Below are 19,442 nucleotides of genomic sequence, written 5' to 3'. Positions count from 1 at the left end.
ATTCTATACCTTTACATATGAAAATTCTAGTTGCTCTATATCCTCCCTATCACCTGGTATTATTGTCTAATAATTAATAACACTAGTGGGTCTGAAGTGGTATCTCATTACAGTTTTAAATTGTTTTACTGTTGACTGCTAATGGTGACCACATTTCCTTTTTTGTAAATTTTAAAAATTTTTAATTGTTATCATAAAGGTGATATACAGAGGGGTTAGAGTTACATAAATCAGGTAATAAGCACATTTCATTTGGGACAGTGTCACCTCTTCCCTCACTTTCTCCCAGTTTTTCCCTCCTGTCCCTACCTACAAGTTGTATAGTGTCTAGTGAATATCACTGTTGCATTTGTTTAACTTTTGTCCCTCCATTTCTGTGCCCCCTTGCCCTCCCAAACACAAAAAGAAATAAGACAAAAAGGTATCCTCCTTTGTTCTCGTGTGTGAATGCCTACAGTCCTGTATAATTTATCATGACCCAGTATATTTTTTAGATCTAGATTCCACATAAGGCAGAAAACATGTGCCGTTTGTCTCTCTGAGTTTGGCTTACTTCACTTAACATGATTTGTTCTAAGTCCATCCATTTCCCTGCAAATGACATAATATTATTCTTTCTAATGGCTGTGTAAAATGTACAGGTACTAGATTTCATTCATCTATTGTAGAGTACTTGAGCTGCTTCCATAGCTTGGCTATTGTGAATAGTGTAGCAATGAACATGGATATGCAAATATCTTTACAATATCCTGGCTTGTGATTTCTGGGTAGATGCTCAGGAGTGGTATGGCTGGGTTATAGGGAAGATCTATATTTAGTTTTTTGAGGAACTTCCAGACTACTGTCCAAAGTGTTTGTACTAATTTACATTCCCACCAACAGTGCAATAGAGTTCCTTTTACCCCACATTCCCACCATTTGTTGTTCAAATTCATGATGTTGGTCAATCTAACTGGGATGAGTCTTTTTATTTGTATGGTGAACACATTTTCATATGCTCTATTGGTCATCTGTATAGATTATTCTCTCTCTCTTGCTTTGATCCCATGGAACTGACCCTGTAAAGGGCTTTTGGCTGAAGAACGATTCCAGAATTTGTATTCAGATTCTTGTGTACAAAGCTGGCATAAAATAGGGGTATTGGTAGTACCCTAGTTACCTAGGAGGCTGAGAATTGTAAGGACTGTGGTTCAAGGTCAGCCCAGGAAGAAAAATTTGTGAAACACCTCTTGACCAAGAGCTGGGTACACCTATCATCATAGTTACAACTATGTGCCTAGGGAAGGAAGAAAGCACAAAAAAACAGTTGGAAGTATGGTTCAGGGGTAGAGTGCTGCCTAATAAGTGTGAGTTCAAACCCAAGTACTGTCACAACAAATAACAAATCCTGTTTCAAACCTTCAAGTTACTTTATTGATAAGTTACCTTATTGATTTCTAATAATACTTTATGCTGTTCTGTTAAGAACTGGCCAGCCAGTTTCCTGCTGACTTGTAGAGTAAGCTTGGCCCCTGCCAGCCTCCTTCCTGGTCAAGTAACCCTGAAATGTCTTTGTCTTCCCTAATCTGTCTAAGCCCTGACCACCCTTCTATGCATACCCTCTGATTTAAAGAGATTCACAAGTACATGGACACCCTCCTTGTCCCTCACTTTCATAGTTTGTCTCATATCCTGGGTGAGTTCTCACAGAGATGAGGTTGAAAAGAAGAAAAGTCTGCAGCAGGGGATACTTGGCAATTTAAGTCCATTTGGAGAGAATCTGATCAGGCCTGAACTAGGGCCTGACTACATGAATGAAAGATGGTATGCAAGGTTCCCAAGTACTCTCAGCTTTCTGTCAGCTTCTTCACTTCCTCCTTCCACTTAATTAGCTCCCACTTAGCTCCCAGGCCACTCAGATCCTCTCTTGGTTTCAGTAGCACCTCTCTTTCTCACTGAGTTAATTGGTGTGTTAAAATATGATGACCTCTTTGAGGGATAATTTGGCAATGTTTCTATCCTAACAATTGTCTGCTCTAGAGACAAAGAAAGAAGGGACTCTGACTAAGAGCTAAAAAATAATTTTAGAAGGTGTAAGAGGCACTTGGAAATGAAAAGGCTCTCTCTCATGCGCTCTCTCTCTCTCTCTCTCTCTCTCTCTCACACACACACACACACTAAATAAACAAACAAACAAAAACAGAACCAAGCTGAATATGGTAGCTTACTGCTGTAATCCTAGTCACTCAGGAAGCTGAGATCAAGAGGATCATAGCTGAAGGCCAGCAAAACGTTAATGAGATCCCATCTCAACTGAAAAAAGGTGGCTGTGCATGGTGGCTGGTGTCACATGCCTGTTCTTCTGGTTATAGCAAGAATGTAAGGAAGATCATAGTTTAGGATTTGAGGGGGCGGGGGAAAGAAAGAGAATACAAAACCCTCAGGCAAAAAGGAAGACTCTATCTCAAAAACAAAAAACAAAATGAAACAAAAAACCCAAAAAGCTAGAGACATGACACAAGTGGCAGAGTGCTTACCTGGCAGGCATGGAGCTCTGCATTCAAACTCTAATACCACAGGGAAAAAAAAAAAAGGTCAGAACTTTCCTACCAGATGAGAGTCATCAAATCCAGTTTCTTGTTATCAAAAGATTGATAGATAGGAGTTGATTAACAGCCACTTTGGGTGCTATTCTCAGAAAGCTCTCTCCATTGGTTCCTCCCATTTGTGGGTCTTCCCCAGTATTTATGTGTAAAGACAACTTTAGTGTCTCTTCCTAAGCTGTACCTGCCTGAATCCAAACTCACCTTTCCCTTTTTGCCCATTTCCTGTAGTCTGTGGTCATCACTGAGCTCTCTATCACCATCTGCAAAGTCAGAAGTCTCACAGTGTTGTTCTCCCCCCCCCATCCCCCCCCCCCCTGGGAAGTTTTTAGTCCTTGATAACGATCATGATGAAGATAATGATATGGTTGAAGATGACATTTTATTTGGCTGCTTTGTGTGTGTGTTGGTCCTGGGGCTTATACTCAAGACTTGGGCACTGACCCTGAGCTTCTTTTTATTCAAGGCTAGCACTTTACCACTTGAGCCACAGCTCTACTTCTGGCTTTAAATTTTTTTTTTGTAGTTTATGGAAGAAGAGTCTCATAGACTTTCCTGCCTGGAATTACTTCTAACTGCAATTTTCAGATCTCAGCTTCCTAAGTAGCTAAGATTACAGTATTAGTCACCAGCACCCGGTCACATTTTATTTTGAGCTGTGCATTTATTATGGGTTATGAATTTGACTATCTTTCATTTAATATCAGAGCAACTCTAGGAGTAATTGAAAGCAGGTAGTTTTTCCTGTAGTTTCAGAGCTGAGCATTCACCATCAAGTCCAATGCTCCTGACCATAAGTGTTCAAGGATTGAGTTAGAGGGAATGCCCTTCTTTGTATTATTCTCACATCAGAAAAGTGCCTGTTTTATCCTCTGTTTTCTTTAAAAACAAAACAAAAATGGGGGTACCAGTGGCTCAACCCTGTCACTCTTGACTACTCAGGAGGCTGAGCTCTGAGGATCCTTGTTTGAAGCCAGCCTGGGCAGAAAAGTCTACAAGGTTCCTATCTCCAATTAACCAGTAAAAAGCAAGGATTGGAGCTGTTGGCTTAAGTGACAGAGTGCCAGCCTTGAGCAAAAAAGCTAAAGGACAGTGCCCAGGCATGGGCACACACACCAAACAAATGAAACACTAAAAAAAAATTTCTATTTGAACCTTATAAATACATCACATGTTCTTAGACCAGATCAATAAATTAATTGTACATTTTTGGTCTTCTATAGATGTCAGACATAATTTGTCCTTGTAGGACAACATACTGCCTTCCTTAATAGGGTATTTTCATTAAGAATTTGAGCCGGGCGCCGGTGGCTCACACCTGTAATCCTAGCTACTCAGGAGGCTGAGATCTGAGGATCTCGGTTCAAAGCCAGCCCGGGCAGGAAAGTCCATGAGACTCTTATCTCCAATAAACCACTAGAAAACCCAAAGTGGCACTGTGGCTCAAGCAGTAGAGTGCTCGCTTTGAGCTGAAATGCTGAGGGACAGCACCCAAGCCCAGAGTTCAATTCCCAAGACTGACCAAAAAAAAGAAAAAAGAATTTGATAATTTCTCTTCCCTGATTCTGTCAAATTCCCAAATACGAAGAAAATGTGAATTGACCTATAATTCTCTAGTTCCCCAGAGGGTTTTTGCCATAACGGAGATTGACCTGCAATCTGGTTCTGGTATGTGAACAGAGGAACTAGAGTTACAGTAGAAGATGTCCTATTCTCCAGGTAGGCAAGTTCAATGTGCAGTCAGAGCAAAAGCTTTGAATTTCCACCACAGATGCCTCTTTCAGGGATCTCCTAATATTACTCAGTAACAGAACAGACTAGCAGAACAACAAAGGCAACAATGACATGGAATGGTTAGCTGCCTGAAGTCTAGAAACAAATATATACTACATAGTCATGTAAATTTATACATATGAAATGAAAATGCATTATGAACAACAGTAACAATATTGACCATAGTGTATTAAATGTTCACTAAGTGCCAGGAACTTTGATGAAAAAAATTTTGTATGTGTTAATTCTTTAGATTCTCAAAACAACCCTTTGGACTAGCACATGTCATTTTGATCTTTCAAATGAAGGAAACTAAGATTCCAAAAGCTTAAGTATGATTACTCAATTAGTAAGGTTAGTAAAACAGGTTTGAGTCCAGGCAGCCTAGTGCAAATACTGTATGTTTGATCATGGTATAATACTGTTTGTCAGAAAATGGTGATTATACATATTAACCAACACTGTATATGTACTGTATATTCCATTTTAATGGATGTTACTGAAACATAGGAGTTGCTGAGTAGAAAATAAACCTCTTTCTATATTATATTATCATTTTTATTAAGATAAGGGAAGGCTAAATTATCTCCACTGGCCTACATGTACTGGCTGGCAGGGAGACAGCCGAAGAGACTCTCATTGCACAAGTTTTTCACCTATAATGAGTTTGTGTGCTAGAAGTTACCATTGTGAACTAGAATAATCTAAACTACCATAGTATTTACTCTTCTTGTCCAATAAAGTGTTAGATTTTTTTATTAATCAACTTAAATGGTGAGTTTTAGCCATTAAAAGTATTGAGACATTTACCTCTGTTTCAGAAACACAATCTGTTGAAGAATTAAATGTATTTAAATAGCTATATAAAGCCCATGGGGGGGGGGGGGATATGTTTTTCCAGCAAGCCACTGCTGGAAAAGTAAAGGAACTTGGCAGTCAAGAAATCCACTCCAGTTGTTTTTAGTTCTTGGCAAAATAATGCAAGAACATATTGCAGAACGTTATAATTGATGAGTCCCAATAGTCCATTACCTAATTGCTCTTCCAATTGGATCAATCAGCTAAATGGATAATTTTGACAGCCAACTTCATGTTCTTTTCTTCACTACTATTATGATTAAAACTGATATTTAATACAGTTATGACTTTGTGGATTAATTTGTTGTAGGGGCTCCTAAGTAGGATTCCTTATTTGGCTCATCTTGACCTCAGTTATGTGATTGAGAAGTCATACTGAGATTCCCCAGATGTCAGGGTGACAGGCCTACACTGGTTGTCAGTAGTCTCTGGGAATTTGAAGTATGTCCATCTATCAAATGCCTTTCTTTAGGAACGGGACCATAACTGTAGGTTCTGCAAGTCTAGATACTGGCCTGGCTTATATCAGCTCTGACATGGCTCTTATTACAGAAACCACCCTCAGCAGTTTCACACTCAGAAGCTTCTCTTTGCTCTTCATCCCCACACTGAAGCATAGCTGGTATTTGAAATAATCTCATCTTCCTTAAAAATAACTTCTGACAATCTGACTTGAAGCAGAATTTTCCCATAGATCTGGCAGGATTTCCATTTCTAAGCTTAGATGCAGCATTTTCTCTTAGCTTTTGACCTCCTACAATATTGGGATGAAACCCCTTTGAAACTTGGATGTCATCATCTTTACTAGAGGATACAAAACCAAATCACTGCTTTTATCTCCCTCATGTTATAAAGCTCTCCCACTACATTCCTATATTTATTCATGCATGCCAACTTTTTTGTTTGTTTATTTTTTATTTTGTGCTAGTCCTGAGGGTTGAACTCAGGTTTGGATACTATCTCTGAGCTTTTGTGCTCAAGGCTTGAACTGTAACACTTGAGTCGCAGCTCTACTTTTGGCTTTTTGGTGGTTAATTATAGCTAAGAATCTCACAGACTTTTCCGCTTGGGCTGGCTTTGAACCTTGATCCTCAGATACCAGCTTCCTGAGTAGCTAGGATTATAGGTGTTCGCCTCTGGCATCTAGCTGCATACCAAGTTTTTCAAGTTGCTGTCCAGTCTTTGGGGGAGAAATGGGGAATTTTTAAATATAGAAAGGCTGAAGAGTGCAAATCCTACAACTTAAATATCACCTCTTCTATTGCAACATTTAAATGGGATCTAATTTTAGAGTATTTGATTTACATTCATATTTTTTTAAAAATGGTATTTTCTTCATAGGCTCTGGATTATTTTTCAGCAGTGAAACTGAATTTCCCAGAATCACTGCAGGCAAAATAAATACACCCTAGTGATGCCCTCATCTGATGGCAGGGTAGTTCATGTTGAATGAAGTTAAACTAAACCACCAGCTCTGACCTCCAAACCACTGTCATCTAATCAAATAAGCCTTAAACATCCAACCTTCAGACCGTTTCCTTTCTCTTAAGTATTTTTTTTATTGTGGACCTGGAATGACAGGAAATTAATACAACAGTAAAGTCACCAACCCTGGCATTTATTCCCAGCTGGTGACACTGAGCTGAGGAAGGATTATACTGTGGTAATAAAATGTAACCTCTTGGGTCTGGGAAGGTGGCTCAGTGGTAGAGCACTTGCCTTGCATGCCTGAGGCCCTGGGTCTGATTCCTCAGCACCACATAAGCAAAAAGAAAAAAGCCGGAAGTGGCGCTGTGGTTCAAGTGGTAGAGCGCTAGTCTTAAGCTGAAGAGCTGAGGGATAGCGCCCAGGCCCAGAGTTCAGGCCCCAAGACCAGACTTCCCCCCGCAAAAAAAAAAAAATGTAACCTCTTTATTTTTGTGAGTCTCACTCTCAATTACTGGGAATAATGCCTTATCCTATCTCTAATTATTATTATTCTCCCATCTTTATGAAGTTCACCACATATATTACATGACATCCTAATTATATTTTCTTAAAAGAACGCTTTAATGCCACTGGCCTCCTGAAATCCTGTTGAGTGTAGATTCAACATAAATGACAAGTATACATAGTTACCAAAGAAGTAAGAAGGACAATTAAGATACAGGTCTATAGATTTCCTTTTCATTTCTTCCAGAACTCAGAAACCATATTTCAGAACATAGGCTTTGTTTTTCTCTTGTCTTTTCCCCCTTCTTTTCCCTCTCATCTCTTTCCTTTTCCTGGAAATTGAAAGGGCCTTACTCTTGCTAGGCAACTGCTACTAAGCCACACCCTTAACCTGCTCACCTTTAGACCATGAATTCTTTAATAAAAACTTACTAGGGCTTCCAGGAAGGCAGGTGTAGAGGTGTACTCACAAAAAGAGAAAACACGTACCAGAATACCTTCAACACAGCTTTTCTTTTAAATTTTAAATTCTGAACATAAAAAGTCCAAGGACTGAAGCAAAAGACAGCTGTTGGCAGCAGTCCTTTGAGTTGATTATATTTGAGATATTAGTTTCTAACATCTAAAAAAAAATTATCTTGTAAAGTTCGTTTTTCAACATAACGACTTGTACATCTCATTGTTGCAATGGGTCTACCTGTATCCCTATTTAAATCATTTGTTTTTTTCCCTTCCCCTCCACAAATTATACCAACATCAAATACAGTGAAAGCAGGGGTTATACTGTGGGAGAGGGACATACAAAGCAACAAAGAAATCATCTTATAAATATGTTAGAAACAATTGCATGAAAGAAAAAAACATTTGAATACTTACCTTGGGGTTCATTTTCCTAACATCAACTTATCTGACCTTTTCTGCTTGATTCAGATATACACTGGTTATTGCAAATAAGGGAAACTATGGGACCTATGTTTCTTTGGGCCTGGCTTACTTCACTTAATAGAATTTTTTCCAACTCTTTCTATTTCCTAACAAATGGGGCAATGTCATTCTTTCTGATGGAGGCATAGAATTCCATTTTGTATATATACCACATTTTCTTGATCCATTCATCTACTGGGGGCATCTGGGTTGGTTCCATATCTTAGCTATGGTAAATAATGCTGCAATAAATATAGTTGTGCAAGTAGCTTTAGTGTGGTCTTGTTTGTGATCATTTGGGTAAATGCCCAAAAGTGGGATTGCTGGGTCATAGGGGAGCTCTATGTGGAGATTTTTCAACTTTGGTTGTAAAAAATGAGTAGAGGGGGATGGAGGGGGGATGGGAAGGGATGGGAAGGAGAAACAAAGGAGGAGGCAACAATGTTTGATAAGAAATGTACTCGTTATCTTGCCCATGTAATTGTAACCCCTCTGTACTTTCACAATAAAAAAATTATTTTACTTCCCAACTAGCTCCATGGAAGTTTCTACAAATACATTTCACAAGATTGGCCCCATAAACTCAAAAGTCCCAGCTATGAAGAAATATTTAGAATACAAAATCAAGTTGAAAAGAAACATTATGTTGGGCAAGAAGTATAACTTAGTGGTAGACTGTTTCCCTATATGGGGTCCTGAGTTCAAACCCCAGCACCATAAAAATAAAAATAAAAAATAACAAAGAAATGAGAGATGGGGATTTTTTTCCTACCAGTTAGGAACAAAGAGAAGAAAAAGCCTTTTCAGAAGCTTACCACTTCTGAAAAGGAAATATGTGTAAGATACATTTCATATCCCAGGAACTCTATTGGCCTCACTTTCATTATTACTTCAGAACAGAAAATAATAAAAAGTTGTTATTACATAGGGAATTCATTATTAATTTGCATAAATATGACAGAATACATGATTCTGACCTTTCAAAAGTAGTGAACAAACTACCTCTACCCAGACTTCTTTTATTAACAGGCAGAGGTGGAAGTAAGGAGACAAGTTTCTTCCTGTAGCTCCTAAACTCTTGGCTGCCATGTGACTTCATCTAATGGCTGATCTACGTGCTCAGTTGAGGAGGCTGTATAATTTTAACACCCACTCACTCATGAAGCTATGAAACTCAACACCTCTATTCAGGCATCCAGCAATCAAGCTTATGGTCTTTCACCAACCAAAGAACTAACCAAAAGTCCAGTGAACAGCAACATAAACTTCTCATGAAGTAATCTACAGAAAGGAAAACAGAGGGCTTCTGCTTGGCAAGGGGGCTGAAAAGGGCTGAGATTTCTTGAGTTCTAAAAGTGTATCTTGTGATGGAATCGTCTCTGATATCCTGTTGGGGCAGCAGTACTCTCAGCCAGGAAGCAGCCCATTGTATCTCTCTCTCCCTATCACCCTCTGCTACCCACTGCCTCCTCTCCCTCTCCCTTCCCTCCTACCTCAATGGTGTACTGCTCAAAGATGCGAAGTTGCAGGAAGATGTCCAGCTTGATCTTCCGTTCATGGAACAACTCCTCCATCTGCACCTGGGCATCATCCAGTTGCTGCAGAACTGACTCAATATGGCTGATGGAGCTACTGTGTGGTGTCTTATTGTTGGACACAGCCGAGTCCCTGTAGCAGAGCCCAAGGAGAAGAAGATAGGGAAAAGTATAGCCATGTTAAAAGTGGCAGAGGAGAAGAGGGGCTCCTCATCTAAGCAAAGTGGATGTGCATCAGGTGAGTCATTCAATCAACAGAAATGGTAACAAACTCCTACTGTGAGGCCAACACCATCTGCTTAGTAGAGGAATCAAAGATGCTTTCATCTTCTTTTGGGTTTACAACTCTATTTCCAGAAATAGCTGTTTTCCTATCCCCAGAAGAATTATGGGTGTGGGAAAGAGCTCTACAAAGCATAAAAGATTAGAGAAATAGGTTTCATACATATGTGTAGTTTAAGATGTATGCTTTAATACATGCACATGCATATTTATCACATACATAAGGGTAGACAAAGTAAAGGCAAATGAAAAACAAAAACAAAAACTAAAACCAAAGACCTGGCTTTTACTTCATAAGATTGTTAAAAATAAGATGACATCATAGTTACCCAAATTATTCACCCACTTTTCCAAGGCTATGCTAACTTTATGGGCTGGTGTTCTTAAGTAGGTTTCAGGCTATAGTTAGGAAAGCTTGGGAGCTGAAGTCTGCAAACATAGCTTTGGCCCCCTTTCTGACATCTGTTGGCTGGTGAAAGAAGTCACACTCCCTCACTCCCAGAGGCATAGCTGTAGATCTGCAAAATGGACTTAATGATCCCTACCGTGCTCACTTCAGTTTATTGTTAAATAAGATAATGCATGTGAACTGTAACCAGAAACATGTTGTGTACATAATCATTAATCCTGAAAGACACAGTGAAGTGTCCAGTGCTGACTAGGGCACAGGCCCATCCTAGAAGATAAAAGGAAGATGACAAGAGGTTGGAACAAGCAACTGGGTTTCTGAGCAGAGGTTTAAGGAAATGAATGAACACAATCAGGTAGACTGTTTTTCTATCAGTCTATACAGTTGTAGGAGAAAGTGACATATTACAAAAGTTAACCAAGACATAAAGAGACTGACTTGCTCAGAGAAATGAGGTCATGGTAAGACCTCCACAGAGCTAACTACCACAGGAAAACTATGGAACTAATGAAACAGATTTTATAGGGTCCTGAGTAAGCTAAAGCCTGAAAATCTGAAATGAATGGGTACATTCATTACCCTAGTTTCTTAGGGAATTTAAGAAGTCAGAGGATAAGTTGTGGGGGAAAACATCAGTTTTGAAAGCTGTCCCTAGCAGGTGTTCTGAAAGAGGTCTTTTTAGCCTAGGCTTGTCTCAGAAGAACCAGCATCAGAGCAGATGATATCTGTTCCTAAAGATAGAATAAGGGCATTTTCTCCAGCACTTTCTCCCTCAAGCTCTCCATCAGAGACATTCCAGCTCAGTGTTCTCACCCTGTACTAGTTCTTCATAAACTAGGCACAGTTCTTACCTCACTGTCCCATAGACATCCTAATAAAACAGCACAGGAAATAGTAAGTACTATCAACTGTCAACACTATCCATTATATATTTGTTGACAGTTTTGCTACTGTATCTGGTTGGTCACAAACTGCTCCCCTCAAGTCTCTCTCCTTCATACAACTTCCAGAAGGAAGAGAATGGTTTCTACAATGTTGTATAGTACCTGTGTCAGTGACACACTCCATAGGAATTAGAGATGACTCCAAGAAAGAGTTTCAGAACAACAGGGCCTGGAGAACATCTGTTTATGATGTGTATAAATCATCTTGTCAATGCCCACTAAGCTTTACTTCCTTTTCTTTGGCTGGTTTTGATGTTGGACACAGGAGTCTAGGGACAGGCCAGTGAGTGAACAGGTATCACTGGTGGCAGTTGGTCACAAGCCTATGGAGCTCACTAAAATATTTGGAACTTAATCTTATGAAACAGGCACCCCTTGCATTGTTGCCTTCACCATTATCAAGTAGCCTGAATCTCTTCAGCACTGTGCAAGGCTGACAGTGGGAAAGACACGTGGTTCCACAGGTCCATCCTCACAGAAAGTAAAGCCACCTAAGCTTATGAAAGTATCTGAAGAAATAACACAAAACCACCACAAATTTCTAGAGCTGACAGAGCTCCTGGAATGAACCCCTTAATTGGAAAGATGAAGCAGCTGAGACTCAGAGAGGTTAAGTGACTGCCCACTAGTTAAAATTTTCTTTAGAAGCAATCAACTGTCATGTATTATATCTCATGAAGATAAACTGGGGGGCAAAAGGCAAAGAGGCTGTCTTGTTAGTATGCAAGAGGAGAATTCAGAACATCTCTTGTGCATGTTTAGAATAAAAATTATTAATTTCCAACAGAAAAACATGCCAAGCCTCCTAAAGGTAATTTCTCATTGTTTATTTAATTGGACAACTGTTATGAGGAAAAAGAAAAGCCTCCCTCAACTAAAGGTATTCCCTCAGGGCCCAGGATTGGCTGGGGGGAGTTGTTGATGAGATTATTTCTGTCTGCAGCTGGCAGAAGTCCCAGCATTTGGTGATTTGGGGATGAGAGCAAGTCCCTTCAGGCAGGCATCATTAGCACCATGAAATCCTATTTATACAGCACCTGGGCATGGGACTGGTTACTGATGGCCTAGCCCAAGGCTGTATGACACTTTATCTGAGAAGCCAATGCCCTTAACAGGAGCACGAAGTAGACATCGATGCCAACAGAAAGGAAGCAATGGTGTGGGTAATTCTGAACAAATCAATAGTTTTTGACAGAACTTTCCTTTTCATTTGTGTGTGATTAGGTTGACAAGGCAGGATTTTTATTTTCTTGGCAACAAGGAATGATGGATAGGCCGTAAGTGGGTAATGGAGACACAGGAGGTTACCCATTCAGCAAGGGGCCAAAGCCCAAAAGGCAGCAAAAGTGACCCAGTAGGGCACTGGAATTCAGAGTTTAGCCCAAGATCAGATGCCAGATAAAGGTATTTCTCCACATGGCCAAATATGTCATCATTCTTAATGAAGACATCATTTCATTTTTTCTGTTGTTAAATTTTGTTATTTTTGTATTTTTGTTATTAATTTGTGTTTTGGTTCCTTATTCATTGCTGAACATCACCTTGAGTAATAAAAATGCGCTGAAAGATTAGAGCTTTTCCATGGACTGTTTCTGGCCAAACTCAAGGTGGGTGTGGTGCAGGCATTTGTATGTCTGACAGATGAAGAAATGGAAGCTCACACAAGACCACAAAGTGAGCTGTGGCTGTCAAGACAGGACAGGACTTATCTCATATCTAGCCCGAGGAAAGCACTGCCCATGCTGACCTGGCCTCGCTGGGCTCCCCCAGGGAGGGAGGCGCTGACCTGAGCTGCTGGATAAGGTCTTCTCCTTCCTTGATGACATTGAGTGTGGCATCGAGGGTGGCAGTTTGCTGTTGCTGGAACTGCTTGATCAGTTCCTGGACCGCATCCACAGAGTCTGCACAGACATCCTCCAGCATCTCCTTTTGTAGGTCTTCCATCCATGTCCACAACTGTGGGAGAGAGAGCAAAGTCTACTCAGGTGGGAGGTATGAGAGGCCAAAGCTAGGTAAAAAGACAAGAAAGCTGGACTACAGTCAGCCCACCCACCCTTGGCCTGTTTGTGCATCAGCACACCTACAGGTATCTGTGCACATACTAGCTCAGTTTTTGTTTCTATATTGATTCTCAGTATTCATCTTTGCTGAATTATTTCATTAATGTTGACATTCTCTAAGAACAGGAACCATCTTGTGATTCTGAGAGGCATACAGGTCACTTACAGCAAAGAGATCCCTTACCTGTGAGAAATTAGAAATAACAGGAGCCTGGAATGGACTGATACTGTTCTCTCTTTCAGAAAGGAGGAAAGGAAGGGCTCTGACCACTTCTTCCTGGAGGCTAGACACTGATTCTTAGAAATTTATCATAATATTGCAAATATGCAAAATAATATTGTGATGTTCAACAAGAGCCAAATGGAAATCAATTAGGAATAATCAAAGCTATTTTGTTCTTTGCAGGATTACTAGGTTGCTTGGAACACTGAATGCTAAAGATGTAACTTATTTTAATGTCAATAAAGGTATAAAATATTCTATCATGGTTAAGATATAAACTATAACTAGGATGGTATTAATGTTCAAAAGGTATTAAAAAAGCAAAGTCTAGTGTTTTGAATAGAATGAACACTGGAAATTATGAAGGATTAAATGGAATCACTCATTTATTGATAGCTCTTCTGCACCGTAAAAATAGGTCTCCATGTTCTCCAACAGGAAACTAATTATGAACATTACTATGGAGTATTTTCATATAAGATGGAGAGGAAGATGAATATGGCTGTCAGGAAGAATAAACTCAAAAGCTCTTCCAGGAAAAAAGCCAGTAGAATGATAAAATTGATAAATCAGAAGGTGTAAAAAATAAAAAACAAAACCAAAATACACATACAGCTTTGACAGCTAGGTATCCAAAATCCAGATGACATGGCACCAGTTCATTGACAATGATAATACCAATTTAAGGTACTATATAAAATCTAGAATACTTGGGCAAAGAGCTTCTTGGAATTCTAGGAAACACTTAGCCACTTTCTGGTGATAGTAGACGTCAACAGCAAGCTTAAAAATTTGCGTATGCATCTTTGGAACTTAACACTGTACCACAAAACAATTTTGTTAAATCATGGGTAAGGGTCAGTATTCTATTCCTTAAACTATACTTTTCCTACTATCTGAATGTCCTAAACATGTGTTCATTTGACTTACTCCTGGCAAGCATGCTGGATTTCTTTGAAATAATTAAATATTGAAGAAAAATAAATTATTACTAATTTATTTATTCTCAGGCAGCCAATGAGATACAGCCAGAATGATCCTCACTATAAGCTTCTACAAGCCAATGACTGTCAGAATTAATTAAGTAAATTACAGCTGCAGTGACAGTATGTAAGTTTTTTTCCTTACTGCCCTCCATTTTTGTTTCTCTCCTTTTGAAAAATCTTCTTTACCTTCTGATTAGCTGGGATAAACACGGTAGTATTCCACTTATCCATCCACCTGCTGGTCCTCAGATAGAACCCCATATTCCAGACATTTCTGAACCTTTTCTTCTGGATCAAATGGACTTATATTAGGGCTTTTTTGGGGGTGGGGGGGGGGTCCAGTCATAGGGCCTGAACTCAGGGCCTGGGCGCTGTCCCTCAGCTCTTCAGCTCATGGCTAGCGCTCTACCACTTGAACCACAGCGCCACTTCTGGCTTTTTTTCTTTTTGCTTATGTGGTGCTGAGGAATCGAACCCAGAGCCTCAGGCATGCAAGGCAAGCACTCTACCACTGAGCCACCTTTCCAGCCCCTATATTAGGGCTTTTACTTGCAAGGTCCTGTTCCCTAGTTGGCCATGACTACCTGGTTCATGTTTTGTGTATTCTTTCTCCTTAGAATACAAGTATTTGTGACCCCAAATACCTATACCTCAAAAAACAGGGATAATTTGAAATTTTCTAGAACCCTGGTGGGGTAGTTAAGGGAGTTTTTCAGTGACCTACAGAAAGTTATCTCTTGTGATATAACCAGGAAGGGCCAGCCTATACCCCCTATTCTGCCTGCATAGTGGAACAGCCTGAGAAAATGTCAGCCAAGGGCTGGGAAGGTGGCTCAGTGGTAGAGTGCTTGCCTCACATGCATGAGGCCCTGGGTTCGATTCCTTAGCACCACATAAGCTGAAAAAAGCCAGAGGTGGCACTGTGGCTCAAGAGGTAGGGTGCTAGTCTTGAGCTAAAGAGCTGAGGGACAGCTCCCAGGCCCAGAGTTCAGCCCACAACCAACAAAAAAGTCAACCAAGAAAGCAGAAGAGAAACACTAGGAGGAGTTTGTAGAAACAATCAGATTTATGGGTGAGTGGCTCAGGAAGGTAATTTTACTTCATCGCTTTTCTCCTGCTGATGGAATGTTGCTCCATTTGCACACTGGCAGCCACTGGGCTGGTACAATCCACTGACCTTGAGGGATGCAAAAAAGATCACTTATTTCCACAGGTAAACCTCTCCTTTACTCATTTTGAAGAGATTGTTTTTCTTTGGCATTGACTACTAGCTTTTAGTTCCTAAATAAATACCATGACAATTTGCAACTGAAACAAGGAATAAAGCTGTTTTGCTTCTGAGACCATCATACCCTTTGAAGACTGATATAGTTTCCGTTCTGAGGAAGGGAATGAGGAACATGGACACACATGAGTGTTGGTGGTGCAGAAAATGGTGCGGCAGAATGATTTCACGAGGTGACAAACAAACAGAAGTGAGTATTTAATGAAGATGACTAATTAAGAACCAATGATGGTTACTCTGGCCACATTCCTCAATTTGACTCTCACATTCTTACTACAAAAATACCTAAATTTGGATATTTTGAAAGCACAGGAACTGCAGCATTTCCATGGAAACCTTGCAAGGGAAAAGAATTCTGTTTAGATCATCTCTGTACAGTAGATGACATGTGCTTACACATGCAAAGACAATGAGGTCTTGGGTCAGTGCTTCTCCCTACATCTTCTCTGGATCTCCAGTGAGATCAGGGCAAACTGCCAGCTGCCCTCTTGGCCCCAGGGAAAAAGAAGATATTCAAAGTTTAGCACAATCTCTGCTAATAGCAGAGGTTCTAGATGCATTAAAAAGGTCCCAAGCAATTCTTATCACCTTCCTTTAGTAATTAGTTTTTCTACATAGTTTTTAAAAAGTTATGATTTCGAGAGGCTGGAGGTATAATTCAATGATAGAGGCTCTCTTAGTACGTGGAAAGCTCTGGGTTACAACCATAGTGCCTAAAAATGAGTTTTGTATTTGTAAAACAACATTTATTAAGATTGTTCCTGACTATAAGTTGAAAATATCACTAAGGAAAACTTGTAAAATAGGAAAAATATTTTAAAAATAAGCATCTATAAGATATTTATTTGTTTCTAGTCTTTACATGTGTGATCAAAATTGTGGTCATGCTAGATGGATTTTTGTACTAAGACACAAGCCCTTCCTCATATTATTACAGTAATGATCTTTGGCTGTGTGATTTATAATGACTGTGTAGTATTTCACCATAAAGATGTTCTCTGATTTGTTTAACAAATCACCATATGTGGAACTTCAGATAGTATCTAGTTATTCAAGATTATGATGAAAACAATGGTGAAATGATTGGATAGTGTTAATCATCAGACTTCTAAGGTTGAAAAGAATCACAAAGCAAGGCTGATAGGATTAAGGGACACCCCTTAATCTGCAGAAAAAAAATAAGACTGATAGTTATCATTTCCATATCTTGAAGTTCCCCTCTGATCTTAATTATAGTAAACCTTTTGATGTGGGCAGCGGGCAAAAGTAAAATTCAGCCTAGAAATTCATAGGAAGTATAATTGAATCATTTATGAAGATGAACATTCGGTTCCTACTCAGAAATCTCCCACGAAGGGAGCTTTCATTGCATAAAAATCATATCCTATGATGACATTTTTTTATACATTGGCACTAAGGCAGAAACTCGGCAGATTATTGCAGGCAAGAATGAAGTAAAGAAGGAAAGAACAAGCTGTAATGAAGCAGGAAGGATCTATAACCATACTTACCAGCAATACTCAAGGCCACTTTAGCAAAGCTGAGCAGATTTTTCTCCCATCCACTCTAATTCACAGTAAATGGAAAACAACTGGCAACTTAGAATTCCTGAATAGATTTATAGACTAGTAAACTTGACAGCTAATCTGGTCTTAAATAAAAAGCCAGAAGTTTGCCTATAGAGTCAAGAAGAAGGTACTATAGGTTAATAGATTCAAAATCAAAGAGGACTCTCACTTAGCTAGGTTTGTGAGGTGGCACACCTTGAGAGCTATTAAAATAAGAGATGGAGGGCTGGAAAGGTGGCTCAGTGGTAGAGTGCTTGCCTTGCATGCATGAGGCCCTGGGTTCGATTCCTCAGTACCACATAAGCAGAAAAAGCCAGAAGTGGCCCTGTGGCTCAAGTGGCAGAGCACTAGCCTTGAGCTGGAATGCTGAGGGACAGTGCCCAGGCCGAGTTCAGGCCCCATGACTGGCAAAAAAAAATGTAAAATCAAACCACAGGAATCCTTTCACTGGAACCCTGAAGGCTGCTCACTTCTGTCCACCTAATAATGCTTCTATGCAGGTCCTGAAGAAAGCTCCTCTTGGAATTCATTGTCCACAGATTTAAAGTCAAAGAGCTGGGGTGGATGAAAAGATAGGGGCTATTCTTTCTTTGACTTTTTTCTTCTTCTCATCCCCTTTTTAGGAAAGACTGCTAATGTCTGATTGTTTCATAACCCTGGCAATACTGATATTTTTCAGCTAAAATCTACCTCCCCATCAAGTCCCTGTGAAGAGGAAACAGAAGAGTCAAGGAAGAAAGGGCAGAGATAAGGAGACACAGAAGAAACAGACTATGGGTAGCAGTTAAGAAAGCAGTTTGTACAGGTTGAGCCAAAGATCTGGATTCCAAAATGCTTTGAAATCCCCAAATCCTCTAAAATATCATTTGGACTTTGGGTTTTTAAATTAGGGGTGCTCTGTATTTAAGAAAGCATATGAAACCTCAGTTGAACTCTGGAGAAGTTATCTCCTGAATACTCATTATTTGATAGGCTGAATAACATCTTCATCACTGTTATCATGAAGATCGTGAGATGATGTATCTGACAAGAAGCAGTTATTCAAACACATCTAATATATACTGAGCATTTAATAATGAGCCAAATCTTAGACTAAGGAAACCACCCTTGCTACTTCAGGCTTTCTTCTTCCTCTTCCTCTTCTTCTCCTTTTTTTCCTCCTCCTTTTCATTATTATTACCACTATTATCACATCATCATCATCATCATCATCATCAATACCAAATAAGAAAAAAGGGAAATGAAAAAGAAAGGAATCTTGGGATTACATTGGAACTATAAAGGCCTTAGGGCACCAAATCTAAGTGCATCGTTTTATAAATCTGAGAACAGAAGTGACTTGCACAAGCATATGTATTTATTTTTTTCATATATATATTTATATATAATAAAAATATATACACACAAACAATATATATGCAAGTATATATACACAAGTATATATATGCAACCATATATACATATGTACAAGCATATATATGCTTGCATATATATAAGTATATATATGCAAGCATATATATACATATATACAAGCATATATATGTATAAATACAAGCATATATACACACATATCTATGTATATATGCCCCGTGTCCAAAAGTTAGAGCTGTATCTAGAGAGGATTCCTGGAAGGCAAAGTCACCTTTGTTTGTTTTTTTTTTTGTCATTCATGGGGCTTGAACTCTGGGCCTGAGCGCTGTCCCTCAGCTCTTCAGCTCAAGGCGAGAGCTCTATCACTTGAACTACAGTGCCACTTCCGGTTTTCTGGTGGTTTATTGGAGATAGGAGTCTCACAGTCTTTCCTTCCCCGGGCTGGCTTTGAACCTAGATCCTCAGATCTCAGCCTCCTGAGTAGCCAGGATTACAGGCATGAGCCACCAGTGCCCGGCCAAAGTCACCTTTGGAAGTGGCACTTCCAGACATGGACTTTGTCCATTGACCTCATGCAGCTAACATTCCCACAGCCCTTACTGGAGGCATGGCTCCTGTTCATTCATGCTCCATTCCCACATCCCCCAACTCATAATTAAAAGAGAATCTACATGCCTTTGGTTTCTGAGACTATCATTAAGAATCAAGTG

At 39.6% G+C, this 19,442-nt stretch overlaps 1 protein-coding gene across 2 annotated transcripts in view; it reads right to left on the bottom strand.

Annotated features, from left to right (window-relative positions):
* LOC122097505 (kalirin) overlaps window positions 1–19,442 on the bottom strand; it is a 470,035-nt gene that overhangs the window by 98,135 nt on the left and 352,458 nt on the right. For both annotated transcript variants that reach the window (XM_042668072.1, XM_042668064.1), the window contains exons 12-13: window positions 12,987–13,195; window positions 9,563–9,737 (exon numbers count right to left, since the gene is read on the bottom strand). In XM_042668072.1, the coding sequence (XP_042524006.1) occupies window positions 9,563–9,737; window positions 12,987–13,195 (384 nt within the window). The remainder of the gene's footprint in view (window positions 1–9,562; window positions 9,738–12,986; window positions 13,196–19,442) is intronic.

The sequence above is a fragment of the Dipodomys spectabilis genome, unplaced genomic scaffold (assembly GCF_019054845.1).
Source record: "Dipodomys spectabilis isolate Male_0828 unplaced genomic scaffold, ASM1905484v1 ptg000017l, whole genome shotgun sequence".
NCBI classification, from domain to species: domain Eukaryota; kingdom Metazoa; phylum Chordata; class Mammalia; order Rodentia; family Heteromyidae; genus Dipodomys; species Dipodomys spectabilis.
The sequence above is the reverse complement of the archived record's forward strand: the minus strand, read 5'-3'. Positions and strand labels throughout refer to the sequence as shown.